Here is a 23,755-nt window from a genome sequence, read left to right on the forward strand (position 1 = left end):
GGTCCGATTTTACATCGAACTACGTGGTGGTCATAACTAAAGTTTTGCTTTTTGACATGGCTCCCATGAAAAACGAATGACCGCAGGACAATTAAATTTTGTGGAGACATTTGTAAGGACAAGCGGAAGAGAAATAACAGATAAACATGTTTACGTTCCAGGTTACAAATGTTGCTCAATTGAATAGACGTCGCCGTGGATGACGTGATGCGCAGTATTTGGTTGGGCTGACTCCAGCTACACACTGCAAAATGGAAGGGCAAATACCTTCCGAAACACCAGAGAAAAAGCGTCTGACTACTCTTGGCGGAGACACCCGGCTGTACTATACACAGTAACGGTCCTTTAGCGCTCTCTTAGGATACTGCCGAGGCAGGTTACGGTACAACGATATGACTAGCGTAAGCTGCCATTAAGTTGTGCTTTTCCCTTTCTGTAATTTCTGCAAAAGTCACAATTCGCGTAGTAAGTGCTGCTCTCTTCTTGAAACATCGCTCAACATTTTATAAACGCTACGATAAACGTATCCACTAGAAAATTCCAACTTGAGAAATTTTGAAATTTGTGGTAAGTTCCTCTGGGACGAAACTGCTGATGCTTACACACTACTTAAACGAACTTACGCTAAGGACAACACATACACACCCATGCCCGAGTGAGGACTCGAACCTCCGACGGAGGGAGCCGCGCGAACCGTGGCAAGGCCCCTTAGACCGCGCGTCACAACTCTAGATTTTCTGCGTTGCCAGAGTAATAAAAAAGTTGGTATGTTGGTGTTTTTCCTTCACAAGAACGAACACAAGGCATATGTACTTAAAGAAACAGCATCCTTCAATTAATGTTACTTTCTTTAGTGTTTCGAGCCAGACTGGCTCGAGGCCATTTTTGTAATGGCCATTAAAAGCTAATAACAGAAAGTAAATGTTCCTGTTTTATTCAAACCATTTTGTGGTGAAATAAGTCACAGATTTTCGCCATAGTTAAAATTATTACATTCTGTATCTCACAATTATCTCAGCAACACTCGAGGCATAATTGTATCATCGAAAAAAATTTGTTGCTAGGCTTAAGTTTGGGATATCGCAGACTTCATTCAGAGATTTACTGATAACCTGTCTTGGCATATCCAAAATTACCCGTGACAAACAGCTGAAGTGCTTGATCGGGAGATCCACAATCGGTATTTTAATTGTTCAGGTTCCTGCACCATGCTCTCTAACGGAAATTTTAAATTAAATTTTTACTGAATATAAATCAGCAAAAAATTACAAACGACGTTTGCGAATCTGTTACTTATGATGAAGTGCGTCTCACTTTGTCAAAGAAGTAATAACAATCATCATCCCGTATGAGTATAGCTAGTACTTCCTCGGCATGCGTTATTATATTTAAAATGAGGCAAATCGGTTTCCGGATGCGACTTCAGCGTCCCTCCTCCTAACTGTAACACAGCCGAGCATTGCCTCTATACACGTCCTCTCGTTAAACACCGCAAAGACTAAAGTAACAGCGAAGTACCTTCCTTCTCGTGCATAGTTTAGATATCCTTTCAAACAAGTTCCATAACAAGTCATAAAAGTGTCAGTGAATTTTTTTTTTTTTTAAAGCGAACTTTTACGGTAACACACCTTTTCCCCTAAATTACGTCGTCAGTTTCACTTACTACTGTGTAGTCGGTAGCTTCACAGTGTTTTAACTATGCGTCTCCAGAAAAGGTAGGCAAAAAGTACATTCAGAAATATTTCAGTGGTACCGAATATGTTTTGCTGTCTGCTACGCGGTTTAAAAGATTGCTGATGATGCTCCGCAATCAATGTGCATTTCCTATGTCGAGTTTGGAACAGACGCCTCACTTAGCTTAAAGAATGACAGTTTTAGAGTTGTTAAATGCACAGATTTTAAAGCGCCGTGCTGGATTTAGATCTAGGGCCACACAATAAACATGTATGACTGCACGCGAAATAAATTTAGTGTGATGGGCAGGTAAGTGGGTTAGGCAAGCGTCATTCTGTCCACCGCTGTGGAACTGATGAGCATTCCGCTTGCAGGTAATTCAAAATGCAATAAATCAATATGATCCGTTCGCTGCACTGGGAATGGCTGGTGCGGTTTTGAATAACTTCGTGATGCAGACAGTACTCGCGAACCATGCTGTCACATGCTGCATTCCAGAGCTGACAACGTACTCGGCTCCGATGTACACACTGTGTACGCGATTGAATGACTTTCCACCATTCTTATGAGGCTGAGTTGGTTATATCTTTCTTTCTTTAAAGTATCGCCAACCTTTTGTTGACATTGTTACTGAGGGCATAAATGTCTTTTTTCAAAGTGTCGTGCTCGGTTTTCCAACTATTTGGTAATAAGTTTCTGCTTTCTCGAGTATTTGGAAAATCGGTAAATGTGCTTGGGATTACCGTTTGCATTTTTGCAAGCATCCTAAAATACAGCGATCTGTTCGCTTCCTACTCTTTGCTTTAACTTAGGCCTTATTTTCGTCTGCAGCACGACCATAGCGTCTAGCTGCAAATGGCTCAGAAATGTTTTTGTAACATATCCATCTGATGATGAGACTATATTGACTCGAAAACTAGTTAACTATACAATAAATCGCATCAAATTCAAAAAGCGACTGATTGTATACCGCACGAAAAACAGCCAGAGATGTCAAAGATAGTGAAAGAGGGGAGGTGGCTGAACACAAGTAATGAGGGAGGAAAAGAAAGACGCAGGCTGACTAGAAAGAGGAAGAAGCGCAACTGGGAAAAATGAGCATTTGCCTTACTGCTTGGCAGGGAGAAATGAGCATAATCTTTAAGTTTTTAGTGAAAAATTATGTGGATGACAAAAGAGGTGATTCGTCGGTTCCTTAAATGCAACAGGATTCTTGAACGGGCAGCCACTATCTTGACAGTGTCACGAACTTAGACTTGTGACTTTGTAGGAATCATTAAGAAACCAGTGCGACAATGACTGGGAAACTAACCACTTCAGGTTGTATGTGACGATGACGCACCTGAAATATACCACGGGCACGTACGCACAGATTCGGTGGAACGGACTTCCCGAACTTTTAATGTGGAGATTAAGAAGATTTTGGACATATGGTATTTTTATGTCAACGACTGAAGCAGATGAGGCACGCCCTAGTTGTGCATTTGAAAAGCAGTGGTGCTAGATAAAGTAGAGCTGCAGCGGTACCTATCTCTCCCACAGCAGAGAGACAGAACAGGAAAAAACAGTTTCTTGAGTTACTCTATATATATATAGGATACTGGATGTTGTATATCATGCGGACACTCTATGCCGATTTCTGAACGAAATGCTGGAAGAATAGTTTTCTGTATGTTGTTTTATTTAGCAGTAATCTAAGCCCCCCCTTAACTTCCACGCCTACGGCATCACTAAACTACTATCTCGGGCGTGAACTCCATGCTTATAACAGGAAAAACACAGCCATAATGTGCCGTGTTTCACCGTGCCAGCAAACAAAACATTAAAATACATTACTGTAACTGTTTAAGTGACACACACACACACACACACATACATGCTATGAAGGTCGCGTTTTTCATTTTTTGCATGTGGACTTCACGTCTTAAGATAGCAGCATGATAATTCCGAAGGAAACGAAAGTGGTTAGTTGCTAAAAAATGGAATACAATGTTAATTTCAGAATAAAACAGCAGAGAGCCTCTGCGTACAAATGACGTGTATCAATGACGCGGGCGTATATATATCTATATTGGAATACAGTCAGCAGGTGCTGATACGGTCTATGACGTCTTACATGTATCACAATATATAATTAGTGACCATTCAATTTAGATCTTTGGTGTTATAACGAGACACCTTGCGAAAGACAGAATAGATTAATTTTAAATTTCGCGAAGCTCTATGCGATCAGTTCAATACTTTTAGGGTTCCGCTCCTCAATCTGTCAAAACAGAACCCGTACAGGATGTCTTTGTTGTCTGTCTTTCTGCCTGTCTGACTTTTCAAATCTCTTTCTATCATGAATGAATAGATGTATTAATTTGAAATTTGTCATATTCTAACGTCTATGGCCTCCCCCCATGAACCATGGACCTTGCCGTTGGTGGGGAGGCTTGCGTGCCTAAGCGATACAGATGGCCGTACCGTAGGTGCAACCACAACAGAGGGGTATCTGTTGAGAGGCCAGACAAACGTGTGGTTCCTGAAGAGGGGCAGCAGCCTTTTCAGTAGTTGCAGGGGCAACAGTCTGGATGATTGACTGATCTGGCCTTGTAACATTAACCAAAACGGCCTTGCTGTGCTGGTACTGCGAACGGCTGAAAGCAAGGGGAAACTACAGCCGTAATCTTTCCCGAGGGCATGCAGCTTTACTGTATGATTAAATGATGATGATGTCCTCTTGGGTAAAATATTCCGGAGGTAAAATAATCCACCATTCGGATCTGCGGGCGGGGACTACCCAAGAGGACGTCGTTATCAGGAGAAAGAAAACTGGCGTTCTACGGATCGGAGCGTGGAATGTCAGATCCCTTAATCGGGCAGGTAGGTTAGAAAATTTAAAAAGGGAAATGGATCGGTTAAAGTCAGATATAGTGGGAATTAATGAAGTTCGGTGGCAGGAGGAACAAGACTTCTGGTCAGGTGACTACAGGATTATAAACACAAAATCAAATAGGGGTAATGCAGGAATAGGTTTAATAATGAATAGGAAAATAGGAATGCGGGGTAAGCTACTACAAACAGCATAGTGAACGCATTATTGTGGCCAAGATAGACACGAAGCCCACGCCTACTACAGTAGTACAAGTTTATATGCCAACTAGCTCTGCAGATGATGAAGAAATTGAGGAAATCTATGATGAGATAAAAGAAATTATTCAGGTAGTGAAGGGAGACGAAAATTTAATAGTCATGGGTGACTGGAATTCGTCAGTAGGAAAAGGGAGAGGAGGAAACATAGTAGGTGAATATGGATTGGGGGGAAGAAATGAAAGAGGAAGCCGTCTGGTAAAATTTTGCACAGAGCAGAACTTAATCATAGCTAATACTTGGTTCAAGAATCATAAAAGAAGGTTGTATACATGGAAGAATCCTGGAGATACTAGAAGGTATCAGATAGATTATATAATCGTAAGACAGAGATTTAGGAATCAGGTTTTAAATTGTAAGACATTTCCAGGGGCAGATGTGGACTCTGACCACAATCTATTGGTTATGAACTGTAGATTAAAACTAAAGAAACTACAAAAAGGTGCTAATTTAAGGAGATGGGACCTGGATAAACTGAAAGAACCAGAGGTTGTAGAGAGTTTCAGGGAGAGCATAAGGGAACAATTGACAGGAATGGAAGAAAGAAATACAGAAGAAGAAGAAGAAGAAGAATGGGTAGCTCTGAGGGATGAAGTAGTGAAGGCAGCAGAAGATGAAGTAGGTAAAAAGACGAGGGCTAATAGAAATCCGTGGGTAACAGAAGAAATGTTGAATTTAATTGATGAAAGGCGAAAATATAAAAATGCAGTAAATGAAGCAGACAAAAAGGAATACAAACGTCTCAAAAATGAGATCGACAGGAAGCGCAAAATGGCTAAGCAGGGATGGCTACAGGACAAATGTAAGGATGTTAAGGCTTATCTCACTAGGGGTAAGATATAGAGAGCCACTTGTATGAATATCAAGAGCTCAGATGGAAACCCAGTTCTAAGCAAAGAAGGGAAGGCGGAAAGATGGAAGGAGTATATATAGAAGGTTTATACAAGGGCGATGTGCTGGAAATGGAAGAGGTTGCAGATGAATATGAAATGGGAGATACAATACTGCGGGAAGAGTTTGACAGAGCACTGAAAGACCTGAGTCGAAACAAGGCCCCGGGAGTAGACAACATTCCATTAGAACTACTGACGGCCTTGGGAGAACCAGTCCTGACAAAACTCTACCATCTGGTGAGCAAGATTTATGAGACAGGCGAAATACGCTCAGACTTCAAGAAGAATATAATAATTCCAATCCCAAAGAAAGCAGGTGTTGACAGATGTGAAAATTACCGAACAGTCAGTTTAATAAGCCACAGCTGCAAAATACTAACACGAATTCTTTACAGACGAATGGAAAAACTGGTAGAAGCGGACCTTGCGGAAGATCAGTTTGGATTCCGCAGAAATGTTGGAACACGTGAGGCAATAATAACCTTACGACTTATCTTAGAAGAAAGATTAAGAAAAGGCAAACCTACGTTTCTAGCATTTGTAGACTTAGAGAAAGCTTTTAACAATGTCGACTGGAATACTCTCTTTCAAATTCTAAAGGTGGCAGGGGTAAAATACAGGCTATTTACAATTTGTACAGAAACCAGATGGCAGTTATTAGAGTCGAGGGGCATGAAAGGGAAGCAGTGGTTGGGAAAGGAGTGAGACAGGGTTGTAGCCTCTCCCCGATGTTATTCAATCTGTATATTGAGAAAGCAGTAAAGGAAACAAAAGAAAAATTAGGGGTTGGAGAAGAAATAAAAACTTTGAGGTTCGCCGATGACATTGTACTTCTGTCGGAGACAGCAAAGGACTTGGAAGAGCAGCTGAACGGAATGGACAGTGTCTTAAAAGGAGGATATAAGATGAACATCAACAAAAGCAAAACGAGGATAATGGAATGTAGTCAAATTAAGTCAGGTGAAGCTGAGGGAATTAGATTAGGAAATGAGGCACTTAAAGTAGTAAAGGAGTTTTGCTATTTAGGAAGTAAAATGACTGATGATGGTCGAAGTAGAGAGGATATAAAATGTAGACTGGCAATAGCAAGGAAAGCGTTTCTGAAGAAGGGAAATTTGTTAACATCGAGTATAGATTTAAGTGTCAGGAAGTCGTTTCTGAAAGTATTTGTATGGGGTGTAGCCATGTATGGAAGTGAAACTTGGACAATAACTAGTTTGGACAAGAAGAGAATAGAAGCTTTCTATATGTGGTGCTACAGAAGAATGCTGAAGATTAGATGGGTAGATCACATAACTAATGAGGAGGTATTGAATAGAATTGGGGAGAAGAGGAGTTTGTGGCACAACTTGACAAAAAGAAGGGACCGGTTGGTAGGACATGTTTTGAGGCATCAAGGGATCACAAATTTAGCATTGGAGGGCAGCGTGGAGGGTAAAAATAGTAGAGGGAGACCAAGAGATGAATACACTAAGCAGATTCAGAAGGATGTAGGTTGCAGCAAGTACTGGGAGATGAAGAAGCTTGCACAGGATAGAGTAGCATGGAGAACTACATCAAACCAGTCTCAGGACTGAAGACCACAACAACAACAACGTCTATGGTCCCTTGGTAGTGTACTATCTGTAAACTTCTAGGCAGACGCAATCAAAAGATGGGGGCCATTTATGTCGCTTATTTTGATATTCGGAAACTCACTCATTAAAAACTTACCAGTATTTACCCTTTTCGTAGAATCATGAAATTTAGCAAGAAGGTAGGTTTCATAGTACAAGTAGGATTAGTAAAAAAAAAAACCAGGTAATTGTTAATTTATAATTATATCACACGATAAAATATTTCTTTTGTTATTTGTTAACAGACTTCAAATTTGAAATCAGATCATTCTCGAAAGTCGATGGACTTTGCGTAAGTTTGTAAGTAATCCTCAGTAATCGCAACTGACTATTTTTTTATTAGCTTTCATTTTTACAACGAAACAACTATTTCCATGTAGGACATATTTATACTCTCGTCTACCCACACTTGCTGAGTATCAAAGATAAAATCTCCCCTCCAATATCTCTCTCTCTCTCTCTCTCTCTCTCTCTCTCTCTCTCTCTCTCTCTCTCTCTCTCTCTCTCTCTCTCAAACACACACACACACACACACACACACACACACAGACACGCGCGCTCGCCACTTTTTCAAACCAATCGCAAATAATTGTGGCCCGGTGACATTGCGCATCCATCCATAAAAATTACATCGTTGTTTGGCAACTAGAAGTTTATGATTGGCTGCAGATGGTCTCCAAATAGCAAAACATTACCATTTCCAGTCGATGATCGGTTCAGTTGGACCAGAGGACCCAGTTCATTCCATGTAAACACAGCCCACGCCATTATGGAGCCACCACCACTTTTTACAGTGCCATGTTGTTACGTTCTGTCCGTGGCTTATTGGGGTCTGCACCATACTCCAATACTACCGTCAACTCTTACCAACGGAAATCGGGACTCATCTGACCAGGCCACGGTTTTCCAGCCTAGGACCCAACCAATACGATCTCGAGACTAAATGAGGCACTGCAGGCGATGTCGAGCTGTTAGCAAAGGCACCGTATCCTATCTGGACTGTACGACTTTGGAATGGAAATTTTTAGATCGTCCCCTCATTATGAGGGAGTGTGGTTTCAGTGGCGTATTTGAATACATTGCAGAGCCGAAACCCAATGCAGGCTGTACTAAGTGACTTAAGCGAATCAAACATCTAGAGGTCCACAGAAGCGTTTTAGAACATATCTCAGGCTGGGGGTTGTTTATGGAAGCAAAAACCGAGCTGCCACGTTAAATTACGTGTACTGGCACAGTATTACCAAGCTTCATCCCAGCAGTCTTTAAAGAATGTTACCGCTTGCTGCGAAATGGCGCAATAAAAGGCCGCCTGATGGATAGAATACCTCAAAAAGACTTACCTCGCTCATCGTGGATAGCTTTAATCAAAGTTATATGGCGTCGCTGAGGGATGTGCACTTCATTAATTCGCCTCTCGCTGCGCGATGCGATTAATTACCATCAATTTACTCGAACAAGCGCAGACTTAGCAGAAAGACGATAAAGCCGGCAATTAACTCCGCTGCGCAATGCTACAAACCGCGCAATACGTAATGAGGATCGTCCCTACGGACTAGAAATTTCGACCGACATTCTGATAACGAGAGTAATCACTCGACGAGAGCCTATGGAACGATGGTGGTTGTCTTCCGGAGGGATTCCGTTTCGCCGAATGCCATTTTACATTTGTCAGCAAATTCAGACGCTCCCGCACTAATCAATTACCTTGGACCTATCGCCAGGAACGGGTGCGAACATATCGGATGAGAGGGTGAGAGCGCGAGGGGGGGGGGGGGGGAGGATTGAAGAAGAAGACGAGGGGAGTGTGGAAGGAAGAGGAAAACTGGAGAAAGAGTTTTCTGAGAACTTCCGATTCCATTGTCGACCATACCTGCTGCGGAGTTTTGAAAGGAAGGAAGGAAGGAGAATAGATATAAAGGAAGGTAGATTGGGGGACGACGACCACAAGAATACTAGCAACTGCGCAGTAGTTCGAATTGTTAAAGGGTAGGGAAGGAAATCGGCCGCTTCCTTTTCAAGGGAGGCATCGTAGCATTTGCTCTTAGCGATCTGAGGCTTATCTTTTTCGACTTTAAACGGCCTCAGAAATCTTACTGAAATATAAGAAACGGAATTTTATAAAAATGGACCTCCATTAGTAAATTTTTCTAGTCCATGTATCGCAGACTTTGTCCACTAATTTTTGTTTTGAAAAACTCCTGTAGCAGTAATATATATATATATATTATTGTGTGTGTACTACAGCCATCAGCTAGCCCACTGTCGCCATTTAAAGAAATTACGATAAAATTATTCCACTCGTTTCTGAAAGCGACTAAGGAACCTGTTGGGTGCTGTTTGCTGGTTGAAAGTGGGCAAGTGGTTGTTTTTTGATTTTACCTTGTAGCACAGTACTTGCTATGGTAAATGACATTCGCAGCCTGATAAATACCTCCCCTCCCGCCCTTTACGGTGTAGAGCTTTCCATCTCCTCTAACGATCTTTTCCTTTGTGCTGGATTTCATCGCAGACCACAATAAGCAGATTCAAATGAATGTAGGCAGGAATTAAAATACTTGTACTGGGTAGAATATCGTTGAGATCTCCTTCTGAGTGAGGACAACAACAATAATTCTTAGGCAACTCGTTGAAGTCGCTATGTACGTCACCGCTTCACATCTAAATGTCACAAAAAACTGAATCAGCGAAACAAATGCTGTATACGGTATCTCCTATTTCTTTGGACATTGGAACGAACTGGACATAAAATAAGAATAGTTTGCAATCGAATTACAAGCAGAACATCATTATAAGAGATTGTTACTGATAATAAAAATAAGTTTGACATAATGCACTAGTTTAGTTGCTATGTTATTTAACTTTAAGACCTTGATATTTCAAGAGTGTTTCAGGACAATAATAGCTGTCGGCGAACGTAGAGGGGTCAAAATGGTTTGGAGTGAGTGGGGGTAATTAGGGTATGACAGGTTGGACAGATGCTCTGCAGGCGCAATTCCGGCAGAGGTGAAAAACAGAGCAAGAAGAAGAAGAAGAAGAATACTAAATGTATAGGTAACAGAGATGAATGAAAGGCGATCTTAAGAGGATACGAACTGGATTCTGTTGAACAAATACATACATAAAATCTTCCATTCACTTAATAAAGGGACGCTTCTTTCTTGTTTTGGCCTACTAGATGGAGCGACTCTCGTTAGGCCAACTGGGTGACGTCGATGAAAATGACGAGAATATATTTTGCGTTGGTTATTTTTTTACCGGCTAGCATTGTTTGGCAATGAAAAAATGAAACAGGAATCGTGTTATTGTTACACGTTTTGAACTGCAGCACACAATAAACAGTTACTGACACGTGTAAATTTATTTCATTTTAAAGACGTTTTTATCTGAATAAAAAAGCTAAGGCTAAACAGCAGTGAGGATGTGGGTGACGTCAGTGGGGTGGAGGGTGGGGGGCGGGGCGGTCAATCTGAATGCCAGAGTTTGCCTCGGGGCGTTAGTTACAATAGTTATGCCATTGGTTTGTGCTATCAATAAATTAACAAACTTACGCCGAGGAGAATATGAGACACGATCGACCGAGTACGCTTATGCTATATGTTGTCTGTTGTGATTTTCGTCAAGCCGTGGTGAGAGTGGCCTGTTGGGTTGGCCCTTGCAGGGAAGATGCTACATGTTAGAATTTGTTTGGGGGGAGGGGGGGGGGGCGGCTTGGCGGGCAGGCCGTTTTGCGGCGTACACGCAAAGGTTAGCAGAGGGCGCAGGGCACGGTACGGCGTTAACAGGGCTGCGAGCGAGGGTGTCCGCTAAATATACTGGCGGGGCCAGCGAGCAGGAAACACAAAGGGCCGCCTGCGCGAAAGGGCGGCGCGGCGCGCCCACGCAGCTTTCACCGCAGTTCAAGTGCGTAAACTGCGTGCGGGTCGCGGCCCTCTGTTTCCGAGTCCAGTCGGAGAAAACGGGACGCGACGGCCGCATCGCGGGCCCCCACACGGATCAGCGCAGCGGCGTTATCTCGACAGGGGCCGAGGGCCTGCTGCGCGCCGTATCATGCCACTGAGGTGTTCCTTTACGCAGCGCGCACTTCAGAGCTGCAGCCAATTTAATTTTGTACTCTTATAAATAAATAAACGCAGTAAAATTACTTCCAGTAATCTACACTAAGGTAACCGAAGCCTCGGGCTAGCGATATTCAAGTTTACAGATGGCGGTAGTATCGCATACACAAGGTACAAAAGGGCAGGGCAGTCCATTGCCGAAGCTGTCATCTGTACGCAGGTGATTCATGTGAAAAGGTGATTATGGCCGCATTACGGGAATTGACAGACTTTAAACGCGGAATGATAGTTGGAGCTAGACGCATGGGACATTCAATTTCGGAAATAATTAGGAAATTCAATATTCCGAGGTGCACAATCAAGAGTATGCCGAGAATACTCAATTTTAGGGATTACCGTTCACCACGGACAACGCAGTGGCCGACGGCCTTCACTAAGCGGCCGAGAACAGCAGTGTTTTAGTACAGTTGTAATTGCTAAGAGACAAGCTACACTTCGTGAAATAACCGCTGAAATCAATGTTGGACGGGACGAACCTATCTGTTAGGACAGTGCGAAATTTCGTGTTAATGGGCTACGGCAGCAGACGACCGACGCAGTCAGGTAAAATCGCCACGAGCACTGAGACAATCATCCCACCAACACACTGGCTTAAAGATATCTCTTTAGTAAATCACCGTATCCTGCTTCGTGAAGAAGTCCGTGACTGCCTGCTACCATCCTTGTACAACGAGAATCGCCGACTCATCACAGCCTTCTTTAAGGGACTTGAAGGCGTGCTAATTGCCTTGGGAGAGGTCAGTACTGTAGGGCAGGTGCTCAAGTGTCTCCACTCAAGTTGGCGTAACTTCTCTCCCTGCCTTCCCCTAGACCAGTGTCTGGTGTCGAATAGCGACCAGCACGGGACTTGGAGCATCATTCCACGATCGTGGTAACCTGGCGCATCATTCCACAACAATGGTTGTCGACGGATATGCTGCCCCGTAAATTCTCATTCTCCGATGGACGTCTGCCGGTGTTTGTCCTTTTACTGCCGAGAAAAAAACAGCAGAATGTTGGTCTTCTTTGGACACGTTTCATGATAATGTTGCCATAGTTCAGATTTCCACATTTACTGCAAGCATGACAGAAAGACGTGAATCCAACACTAATCCCTTGCCTACATGTTCGTACTTATGTGTGCGAATCAGAGTCGCACTACATTACATAAACGCGGTAGCAACGGCCTCAGACTGAATCTTTTTGATCACCCTTTATACACTGTACTCCAGAAAGAAAGGCCCAGCACTTGCGGCTCGCCGGCCTGAGTTGCAGAGCGGTTGTAGGCGCTACAGTCTGCAACCGCGCGACCGCTACGGTCGTAGGTTCGAATCCAGCCTGGGGCATGGATGGGTGTGATGTCCTTAGGTTATTTAGGTTTAAGTAGTTCTAAGTTCTAGGGAACTGATGACCTCAGCAGTTAAGTACCATAGTGCTCAGAGCCGTTTTGCCGTTTAGCCCTAAGCACAAACGTAGGTCCATTACATCTGCACACAAGTAACGAAGTTATCAGCCCTCAAAATTCTAAAATTAAGAAATAAAATAACAACACAACCAAACAACAATATACAACACTAATGAAACGATTAATATCGTTGTCTGCACTGATGGAAGAAGGTTAAGAGTTTTATAATTGAAGTTTCACTGGTAGCGGAATGTGCCGGACAGGGACTTGACTATTGAATTTTTGCCTGTCGCGGGCAAATTCTCCACTGACTGACCAATCCATTGACATTTGCTTTGGAAGCAGTTTCTTTCTCTTAAGGTACGCATGTGAATCTGGGGCACATTTTGTGAATTTTAAACCCAGTATGTGGTGCTCTAAAACTTAGAAAGTTCGTTACTAAATCAGTTATTAGTGAATTATGCACTAATTCGTAGTTCACGTGCAAATAGGGAAATTTCAAAAGAAGTTGATAAAAATAAGCGATGAATGTGTCGCTCAGGAACATACAGTAACTGAGTATTCGCCAAATTAATACTCGAGGACATGTTGAAAAGCAGTGCCTTCGAAATTTTAATATGAAAGCTGGTAAAGTTTTTCAAATAAAACAAACGTTATTGATATTGCACGTATTTCTCAACATAGACACTCTAGCGACGAATACATCGCTCCCAAAGAGAGATCAGTTCGTTGGTACCGCCACTGTACAATGCTTGATTTCGTTGACGGAGGGTGGCTGCAGTGGCCGTGCGGTTCTAGGCGATACGGTCTGGAACCGCGCGACCGCTACGGTCGCAGGTTCGAATCCTGCCTCAGGCATGGACGTGTGTGATGTCCTTAGGTTAGTTAGGTTTAAGTAGTTCTAAGTTCTAGGGGACTGATGACCTCAGAAGTTAAGCCCATAGTGCTCAGAAACATTTGAAACTTTCTTTGACGGAGGCAGACCGTCACTCTGTTTGCACCGCTCCGCTTCATCACTATCAAAATGAAGACTCGAAGGTGTTCTCTAAGTTTTGGAAAGAGATGAAAATCACATGGGGCCAAGTCGAGACTGCATGGAGGAGAATCGATTACGGTGAACCCAAGGCGTCGTATTGTTGCAGGTGTCGGAGCGGTCGTTTGTGGTCTGGCATTGTCACGCTGAAGGCATAATTGCGGTACGCACCGCCATATTACACGCTACAATTAAAGTCTTCTTGCGGCAGTGGGTTGCAACTTGGGTCAGCAAAGGAAAAAAGACAGAGCATAATATGCATGACATGTAATACCTCAACCGATACTGAGACAAAAAAAGTCGGAAGCATTACTTTATAGCACGCCCTCATATCATCCACTTTTAGACCATTTGTTGTATGGTTCCTAAAGCTCTCACAGCACTAAACAGCGAAGGAGCACGAAGGGAGACCCAAACATGAAAGCTTGGAAGAGCCACCTGACGACGGGTTATTCAGTATGTTTAAGTGTGGATAAAGTTCTTGTGTCTAAGTGTTGTGTTCGTTATAATCTTTGTGAGAGATATGTAGTACTTATTGCCGTCAGTTGGTGAAGAAATACATTTATGGTAGAGGCAGGCGACCACAAAAGATTTGGCACAACGTTGAAATATAGAAAGGTCTTCCTCGCACAATTCCTTGTTACGCGTTTCAAAATTTCGTCGTCAGACTAAAGCTGTGGAAAAAAAGTGTACAGTGATATTAACGATAGTAAATACGTACATAATGCATCTTAGTATTTTACACAAAGAAATTTCAATTAGCACCGTTCTACTGTCGTAGTTAGAATACTGTAATGTGGCTACAGGTGGCCATACTCTTGTAGCATTTCATTTTGTTATGGTTGTAAACTGATAACAGCTGGATTGTTGTTGCGATCTAATAATGTACTATTAAATTAAAAAAAAAATAAGAATTCCTTTTATTGCGATAATAACTAACTTTATTTCAAGTTGTTGCCGCTAAAATAGACTCATCTGAAAGATTCGTTTATTGTATATTCGACTGTCGTAATACGATTACATGTGGTGATAATTATGTAAAATTTTGTTTAATGGTCGTTGTAAACTTATTCTTTCACAAATTATTTTATTTCTGGTCCATCTCAGTTTTATGTTTATTTTGTACCAGAGCAGTTAATGGTCGCAACTATGTCTTCTGTTTTAACTAATTACTAACGACTGTCTCCGTAACGCTGTTCACGAAACTACCTAGCGACGCACATTTCATGCTGACAGTGTACGAGTTTCTCTTCCATAAAATTAGCATAAATGTATCTTTGCCAAGCTGTTCACGGTGTTCTGTCATGTAGTTCGTCGCATTGCATACTTGCTTGTAAAGATACTGTTTGGCCTCATTTCTATGATTAATGCTGCGGCCTTCGCTTACTTCTTAGATAGCTTTATCCCCACAGTCATATTGGCAGCGGTTTTCTTCGAAAAGACAACAGCACTGTCAAATATGCGCATGTGACACAAGATCTGTAGTATACTCAGTCTTGGAGCTCACCTTCGTGAGCTTCTCATTAAACTTAAATATAAATGTAGGTACGATACTAACTGAAATTTCTGTGTATGGAATACGAAGGTGCATACTTAAGTTATTAAGTACATCTGCTTTTGTTAATTTCATTTTACACTTTATTCCACATTTTTAGTCTGATGATGAAATTTTGAAACGCGTAACGCTTAATAAAGAATTGTGCGATGAAGACTTCTTATGTTTCAAAGTTGTGCCAATACTTATTACAAATGTGATTAAAGTATTACTGTACTGGGAGTAGTAGTTAGTATTCCCCGTTCCTTGAGCAGGCCGCTGGACGTGGCAGCTGCGCAGCCGACGCACGAGACGTGGGCCCCGGCTCCTTCCGCGCCAGCTAAGCCCCGTGGGGCTTTGAATATTCATCGCTCGGTTTCTCGGCGAGTCGCCTTGCCCGGAATGATATGCTCGCACGGCAGCGTGGCGGAAATCTCGCAGCCGGCACCGCGATAGCCTTGAGATAGATTGAAATTTTCTGCCGCACGGTGCTCCTTGCAAACGAAGTTTCTCCCTTCTCACTTCGTCTGTTGCCATATGGTTGGAGGGAGGGGGAGGTGTGTGGGCGGAAGCAGGCAGAGCAGATGTGTGGAACCAAGTCGTCACACGGCATGCGACGCTGTCGACAGGAAATAATATTAGGACAGGTTGTTGGCGTCGCAGAACGCGAGTCGGGAGCAGCCCATTGTGCACATGCCAGCGTGCAGCTCGCAGCGAGCTTTTCGTTCGTCACTACCTTTCTCGTCCGTGCGTCTTCGTCACTTGTTCATCAGATCTGTGCTATATTCTAGTTCATTCCGTAAGGTGTTTACTTTTTGTGTATCGTCATCCAGCGGTTAACTACGCTGATCAGCCAGAACATTATGACCACCGACCTACTATCGATATAAACTCGTCCAGGCGATAGCGGCATCACCCGGTGAGGAATGATTGCTAGTCGGAAACACGCACGGTGCATGTAGTGTCAGTGAGCTTGCTGTCCGTGTGTAGAATGGGGAAGCCGTGCGTTGTATGTAAGTGTGACCATGGGTAGATAATGATAACCCGGAAGCTCTGCACGAAAATTTCGGAAACAGCGCGACTTTTCGGATGTTGGAGGAGTGCTGTGGTGAGTGTCTTCAACACGTGGGGAAACCAAGGTGAAACCAGTCCAGATGTCGTAGAGTTGGGCGTTCACTTCTCATTACAGATGTTGGACGTCATAGGCTGGGCAGACCAGTAAACAGACTATGCATTGAATCCTGATACCTCTTCATCATGCCGATGGGAGGACGCGAATCCATCGTCTTTAGGGGACCTGTACTGCGGAACGGAGACAAGCCACAGGCGGCTTCATTACGCTCTGGGGAACATCCACGTGGACATCCATGGGTCCAGTGGAGCTCACACAAGGAACCATGACGGCCAAGGACTATCGTACACTGGTTGCAGACCACGTACACTTTTTCAAGACGATCATGTTTCCCGACGGCAGTGGCATTTTTCAATAAGATAATACGCCGTGTCAAAAGGCTGGGAATGTGATTGAGTCAAGGGATACATTCGGATGTGCTGATCCCCAAACTCGCCAGATCTGAACCCCAATGTAACACTTCTGGGATGTAACTGAACGTGGCATCAGAGCTCATCGTCCCTCAAGCGCCGAATTTATGGGAATTAGGTGACGTGTGTGTAGATGTGGTGCCTCATGGCTTCCATGTCACGACGCGTCGCCGTTGTTATCCGTGCCGAATGTGGACATATCCGCTATACGGTAGGTGGTCGTAATGTTCTGGCTGATCAATGTTTGTTGGGAATGATTTTATACGGTGTGTAAACAACAACTGTTTACAACATACCACAGTGGTATAGAGGTGAGAGACGAACAGTTTGATATCGGACAGTGTGGGCTATGAAGTTGGGGAAACTACCACAAATTGGTCTACAAAAACCACCTATGCTACATGTCATGCGCGTCCCGCAAGATTTGCAGTGCGAACTCCTCTCTCTCTCTCTGCGCGCAAACTACAGGCCCTAGAGAAAGAAACTACTGGTACTAGAAGAAAATGAGTAACAGTAAATTTAATGTAGTTCGAAGTTTTCGCGGTACTTTTTTCTGCATAACTTGAATTAGAAATTAGCAAATTGATGTATTTAAAAATCAGAACATTTCTCGAGCTATATTGTTTGGGGGAACGGGCGATGATGCCGACGACCGTTGCCTTTGATCTTTGGCTGATTGCTGTCGATAATTTCGGGCGTGAAGGGAAGAGATATGGCGCGACCTGATACAAGTATACAGCCTAGCAGCATCCTGTAACATCGAGCTCAGATGTCTCCATCTCAGGGATGGATCATCATCAGCAATGAAATTTCATGGGAGAGTGAGTCAGGAGGAAAGGAAAGGTACACGCTTTGAGGGGTGATTCTGAACAAAAAATGTCATAGGAAAATACGTCCTTTTCTTAAGTTTCCGAGGAAACTAATGAAAACAATGGGTAACGGGAGAAATGGCAGATGATAGTAAATGAAACAATGTGATGTAATGCTTTGTTTAATTGTGTACATTTCCTCACAAAAGCTGTACAAGAATACATTGTGCATCTCTTGTGGACATCTGCTGTGTTGCTGATCTGAGCTCATTCGTAAGTCTTTTATTTGAGCACACGCACGTAAAAACTCGTCGTTCTATCATGCAGAATTGAAGTGCGGGTGAAAATCGTCAGCAAAGACGTCACTGCGTAACCTGGTGTCGCTTTGGTTGTATTCGCATGTGAGTGTTGGTGGAGGAGGACATGTGACTGACGCTTGTGATTTTCAAACAGCTGTACGTCGGACACCGTTAAGAAAAGGGCAGATCTTCATCTGAAATTTTTTGTTCATAATAACTGTTATCACGCCTCAAAGCATATAACTTTTCTCCTCATTGACGCAGTATATCTGTCAGCAGTCAAACCTTTCCGATTTACCCGTACAATTTCATGAAGACAGTGATAAACCTAATCCCTGCCCACACCATTATCGATCCTACTCGATATCAGTCTCATTCCACAATGTTCGGTTTTTGAAATTGTGTTCCACATTCCTTCAGATGCGAAATGGTCGAGAACTACTCTCCAGACCAAATCGGGACTCATCTGCGAAAAGGACATTGGCCAATGTTCGACTGTCCAGGTGGGATGTTGACGACTCCACTCTAGACGTTCCCTTTTGTGCAGAGGTGTCAGAGGCGCACACACACACACACACACACACACACACGCACACACACACACACACACACCAGGTCTCCGACAATAAAGGACACTCCGTTTGCATCGATACAACATATTCAGTGGATGCTGCGAGGTCCGATGGTAGTTGCTGCGCAGCACTAAGGCGGTATCATCGTGCCTTTACATGTGGGTCTCCTTGCCGTGGTCTTCGGGATACAGTTTCGGTCTCTATAAACTGTCGCCACATCCGAGAAACAATACAACGATTCACGTTAAGCCACTGGACCACATGAGTTTGCGATTGTCCTGCTTCCATTCTTTCCATGGGCTTCCTTCGCAATATGTCTTGTAGGCGTGTTACCTATGCCATACTACACCGCCTGCGACTGTGTACACAGCGATTGTGGATATGGGACTACCCGACAAACACTACCCCGTTTCATAGGTGCACTGACGCCATCGTTGGCGTGGTTTTCCGCTGACCGAAATGCTATCTTCCGTGCAGAACTGCAATCGTACGGACATCTGTTAACAGTTTGTATGATCATATCGTGAATTAGATACAGGTCTGGAAAATAGCTGTGTGTTGCTTTAACTTTGGAATCCAGTGTATTTCCAACTGGGTTTCCTTCTGCCCCACAACCAGCTCGCCTGCTATTTCGTTGACGAAGTCTTGACTCTGCAGTGGTTGATTTCTCCAACAATCCGTTCGACCTTTACGGATAGCGAATGAAAAATATTTTTTTAAAAAAAAGATGCTGCATTTGGCCAATCGATATGGTGAGTATCCTCTTTCATCTGAGGGCCTTAACGTGTTTTTGTTGCCGTAGTCTGAATTTTTTTTCTTTCATCGACAGTTTGTGTGAATGGTTTGATGTATCACGTCACGACCACCTCTCTCGCGCCAACCTCTTCATCCCGCTTACACAGCCTGACTGTAGCAAACTTTGTGTTAAATGCAGCGCTCGCTGTCGGTCTACGTGTAGAGTGTAGACCGACACCGCCGTCGCTGGCTGTGGGCCGGAGTGAAGGAGTGCGCCTGCTTGGCGGTGTTGCAGAACCTGGAGGACCGCGAGCACAAGCACGCCGTGCACAAAGAGCAGCTGAGCAGGGAGCAGCGGTTCCTGAGGCGGCGCCTCGAGCAGCTGCACGCCTACTGCGCCCTCTCCAAGCGGCGCTCCGTCTCCGAGTGCTCCACCTCCACCGTCTCCAGTACAAATTCCTCCGCATCGTCCTCGCTGTCGTCCGCGTCGCCCTCCTCCATATCCGAATCGGGTAAGTCGCTCGCGCCGCCTGCCTCTTCCACTCTGCTCCTTCTCAGACGGCCACCACTAGTTTAACGCTAAGCGGGCTCATTGAAGCCTTCGATATCGCTACTCCATCTCACGACCGAACTGTCACCTTTCAACCTGGCCTGCAGTCTGTTCAAAGATACTTCGACTGACACTTCCGCGTAGGAGCACATCGAGGCTGACAATAGGGATGGGAAAAACTTACCGGTTAAAACCGATACCGGTATTTTGGTTCTGAATAACCAGTAGTTTTCGTTATTTGTTTGGCCTCGTTTGTGACAGGTTTTTCTTATCTTTTACTAATGACAGAGTAAAAAAAAATTAAATATCAGGTATCCATAGAAGGAGCAATTTTTATTCGTATTTTTTGCATGGGTTTCAAATATTTCCGTGTTATAGAAAATGAGAAAAGCTATCAGTGCTGATTTAATAACAATGCAGACAGAAACGAGCAACAAACGCAGCCATGAGAACTGTTGCATCACAGCTGTGACAATAATGTCCCTGTGAGACATGGCGATAAATAGTTTAGACAAGAAGAGAATACAAGCTTTCGAAATGTGTTGCTACGGAAGAATGCTGAAGATTACATGGGTAGATCACGTAACTAAAGAGTAGGTACTGAATATAATTCAGCAGAAGAGGAATTTGTGGCACAACTTGACCAGAAGAAGAGATCGGTTGGTAGGACATGTTCTGAGGCGTCAAGGATCACCATTTTAGTATTGGCCGGCAGCGTGGAGGGCAAAAATCGTAGAGGGAGACCAAGAGATGAATACACTAAGCAGATTGAGAGGGATGTAGATTGCAGTAGCTACTCGGAGATGACGAAGCTTGCTCGTGGCTTAAGGTACGCCTGTATCTGGTAGTGTGCGAGACATGCCCCCACCTAGTTCATTCGGCTGTCGTCGCTGGACATCCGTTGTATTGCAAAACGGCACCACCTCCAGTCTGGAAGTATTTCTGTGAAGTGAAGTGACGTAGTACTGAAGTACGTTTCATCTGAAACACTAAGAGAGGAAGGAAATTATGATAACAGTAGTAAATTAAACACTTTACAATAATTCATTCACAGTACACAATAAAAATGGAAAGCAGCTGATCTTCTGCCTGTGTCTACATGATATTCCTTTTCTTCTTGCAACCCTACGAAAAAGGCACCTGCAGTAGGGTCGGAAACGCCGTAGTCGAAAAGCCCACTTAGCCATGGTGTAGTGGCGATGTTGGTGAAGATCTGGCAACCGTAGGTGGTTGCTGCGGCTACGGGTCCTGTTGGATTGGCCGAATGTCTGCCTTGCCTCACGCACGTGGCACCACCACCACCACCACGACATTGCATCCTGCTTCATAGCAGATGTCCGCTGTCGGTAGACTCAACTGACCCAGCGAACGCACATACTCTCTTGAGTAAGCGGTAGAGAAACGAAAGAAAACAATCTTCAGTCGTGTTCGGATCACATTCACAGGTGTGTTCCTCTGGCAGACGCCTTCCAGCGAACCGTCAACGGGAACTGCGCTCTCCGCGTCGGCGCTTACAGCGCAGAGAACTGGTGGTCTGTGCGCGAACCAGCTGACGGTTATAAAGTGCAATTACCGACAGAGGTCCTGCATGGGCTATGTTATCGTCTGGCAGTGGAACGGACTTACACCGGAAAAATAAAGTTCCAATTTTGGCCACCAGCTGCGAATCTGAATGCAAGAAAGACGTATAGAAATGCTTCCTTATATGGTGGATTAGGAATAGGACGTGGGAGATCATGTCAAGCAAGTGAGAAAGCCGTAATGTTGATTTTTTTTTGCTAACCGCCGCTTATACAGTTTGTTCAATTTGTGCACTGGAGACGTCGACGAAATGCTGTACAACCCCAGATTCTCACCTGGTGGCCAAAAGTGGAACTAATTTTTTCCACTCTAAATCGGTTCTGCCTTAACGCGTTAGAATCTCTACCAAGTTTCGCTGAAAGACAACTACAGCCCACACTAGGCCTCTGTAATTAGCTGCACTTCAATTATAACCACCGGTTATATTTGTTATTGACATGAGATAGTGAGCAATAGAATGTAATATTGCTAATGGAATAGATATCATGAGCCCTTGTGGGATCAAAGAGATTTGTGGCACAAAATGCCCAACAGAAAGAAATGGGCTACGCTGGGTATAAACTTGCGGAAGTACTCGGAAAGATTCAACGGAGGACAGAAGAAGACGATAAATTCATTGCTTGCTCTATTGGGAAGGAATAAGAGGCATAAGCGTTTGTATTTCGCATTTTCGTTGCTTACATTTAAGATAGCTGCAATTACGTCCCAGATGCATCTGTTATTTTGAGAGCTTTTAATGTAATAACCGACCAAATAAAAGTCTTTTTCCCTTCGATCACGCTACCTCCTCTCCAACCCACTATATAACATATTTTAACAATAGTTTTATTTCATTGTTCGTGATGTAGGTTTTACATTACATTAATCAAACTTCATTATCAGTGTCTTCCTTAAACGTAATTCAGAGAAATCCTTGAATGCTTCGCATATGCCACTGCAGACATCACCCTATCTAAGATATACAAGCAGCTGAAATGCGATGCAACTTCTTACGTAACTGCTTCCAGTTGCTAAGAATCTGGTTGTGTTGCTCGTCGGTAATTAGTGTCCTACCTTTAAATTGCCCTTTGAGTTGCAATAAGAATGTAAAGAACAGCGTCGCCCGATATACGTGCAGGGTTTTAGAATAATGTTAAGGAATAATGAAGCTGCAATTCAGTACTAAGTATAAGACCTTAGCGCGTTTCACACGTGCCTAAAAATTCATAAGCCAACTTTTTTTCTTTTTTGCAATGTAATTGTGCTCGCTTCCTTATAAAGAACCGCTCGTCATAAAAATAATCCTAACTGAATATCACTATTTGGCATCGCCGCTGTAACTAGCGCTATATCGAGTAAATTCTGTGTGCTGATTATTAACACCAAGAAGATCAATAAAACAGTGTTCATGTGGTTGGTACGCTATATCTCTGGATGTGCTCGTTCTCTCTTTTCTCTCTAGTGTAAACTTTTGTTCATAGATAGCGAACAGTGGCATGTTTTTCTGCGAATACTTGTTCGCTTGTGTTCGTTTCCGTTCGCTCGCATCTAAACGCACCTTTAGAAGCGCTTTGGAGCAGATTAGAGCGTGAATCGCAAATCAATCGCTATATTTATGACCTGCTAGAATTAATAATGAAATCTGAGAAACAGAATGAAACTATTCGTCTAATGTGGTTGGAGGGGGGCGGGGTACACGTTCTCATTTGTTCGGCATAACTTAATCGCCATCCAATTCTGTTTCATCGCGCGCGCGCACACAAAGCCAAGCCGTGATAGACTTCCGCCGGTGGACGTGCCTCGCTTACAGGAACAGAAACGTCAGATGACACCGCCTAGCGTACCCAGTTCTTCAGTCGAATTGCCGTCTCTTCGGTGTCCAAGGGTCAAACGATTACCCACGCGTATTCTAGAAAATTATGACTAATCTTTTGGACTCAGGACCCCTAAATCGTTTGGATGTCACAAGACACGGTAGGAGAGAGAGATGCAAGAGGCATCGAGAAATAATTGTCAGTGCTGTGTTCAGAAGACGGGGAAACATTACTTATCGTGATTTCGTCATGTGGAAGCTAGTGATAACTCAGTGGCAGCGCAATAGTATCGTGGAAATGGCTGGACTTTGTGAATGTTCACTTACTGCCCCTCATTTATTTCTGTCGGAAGTGGAAGAATGAGCGTGAAACTGGTACTAGACGGCAACTCGGGCCCACACACATTATCGTTTTGTACAGGAGAAAAGGGGACAGTCCGCAGAGCAGCTTTTAATACAGTACCATGATGATTTTTATATTGTTCATGCGGTCT

At 43.6% G+C, this 23,755-nt stretch overlaps 1 protein-coding gene across 1 annotated transcript in view; it reads left to right on the plus strand.

The window, feature by feature from the left end:
- LOC126365871 (max dimerization protein 1-like) overlaps window positions 1–23,755 on the plus strand; it is a 636,903-nt gene that overhangs the window by 587,287 nt on the left and 25,861 nt on the right. The window contains exon 5 of the mRNA XM_050008560.1: window positions 19,634–19,850. Within this exon, the coding sequence (XP_049864517.1) occupies window positions 19,634–19,850 (217 nt within the window). The remainder of the gene's footprint in view (window positions 1–19,633; window positions 19,851–23,755) is intronic.

This window comes from Schistocerca gregaria, chromosome 4 (genome assembly GCF_023897955.1).
Source record: "Schistocerca gregaria isolate iqSchGreg1 chromosome 4, iqSchGreg1.2, whole genome shotgun sequence".
Lineage (NCBI taxonomy): Eukaryota > Metazoa > Arthropoda > Insecta > Orthoptera > Acrididae > Schistocerca > Schistocerca gregaria.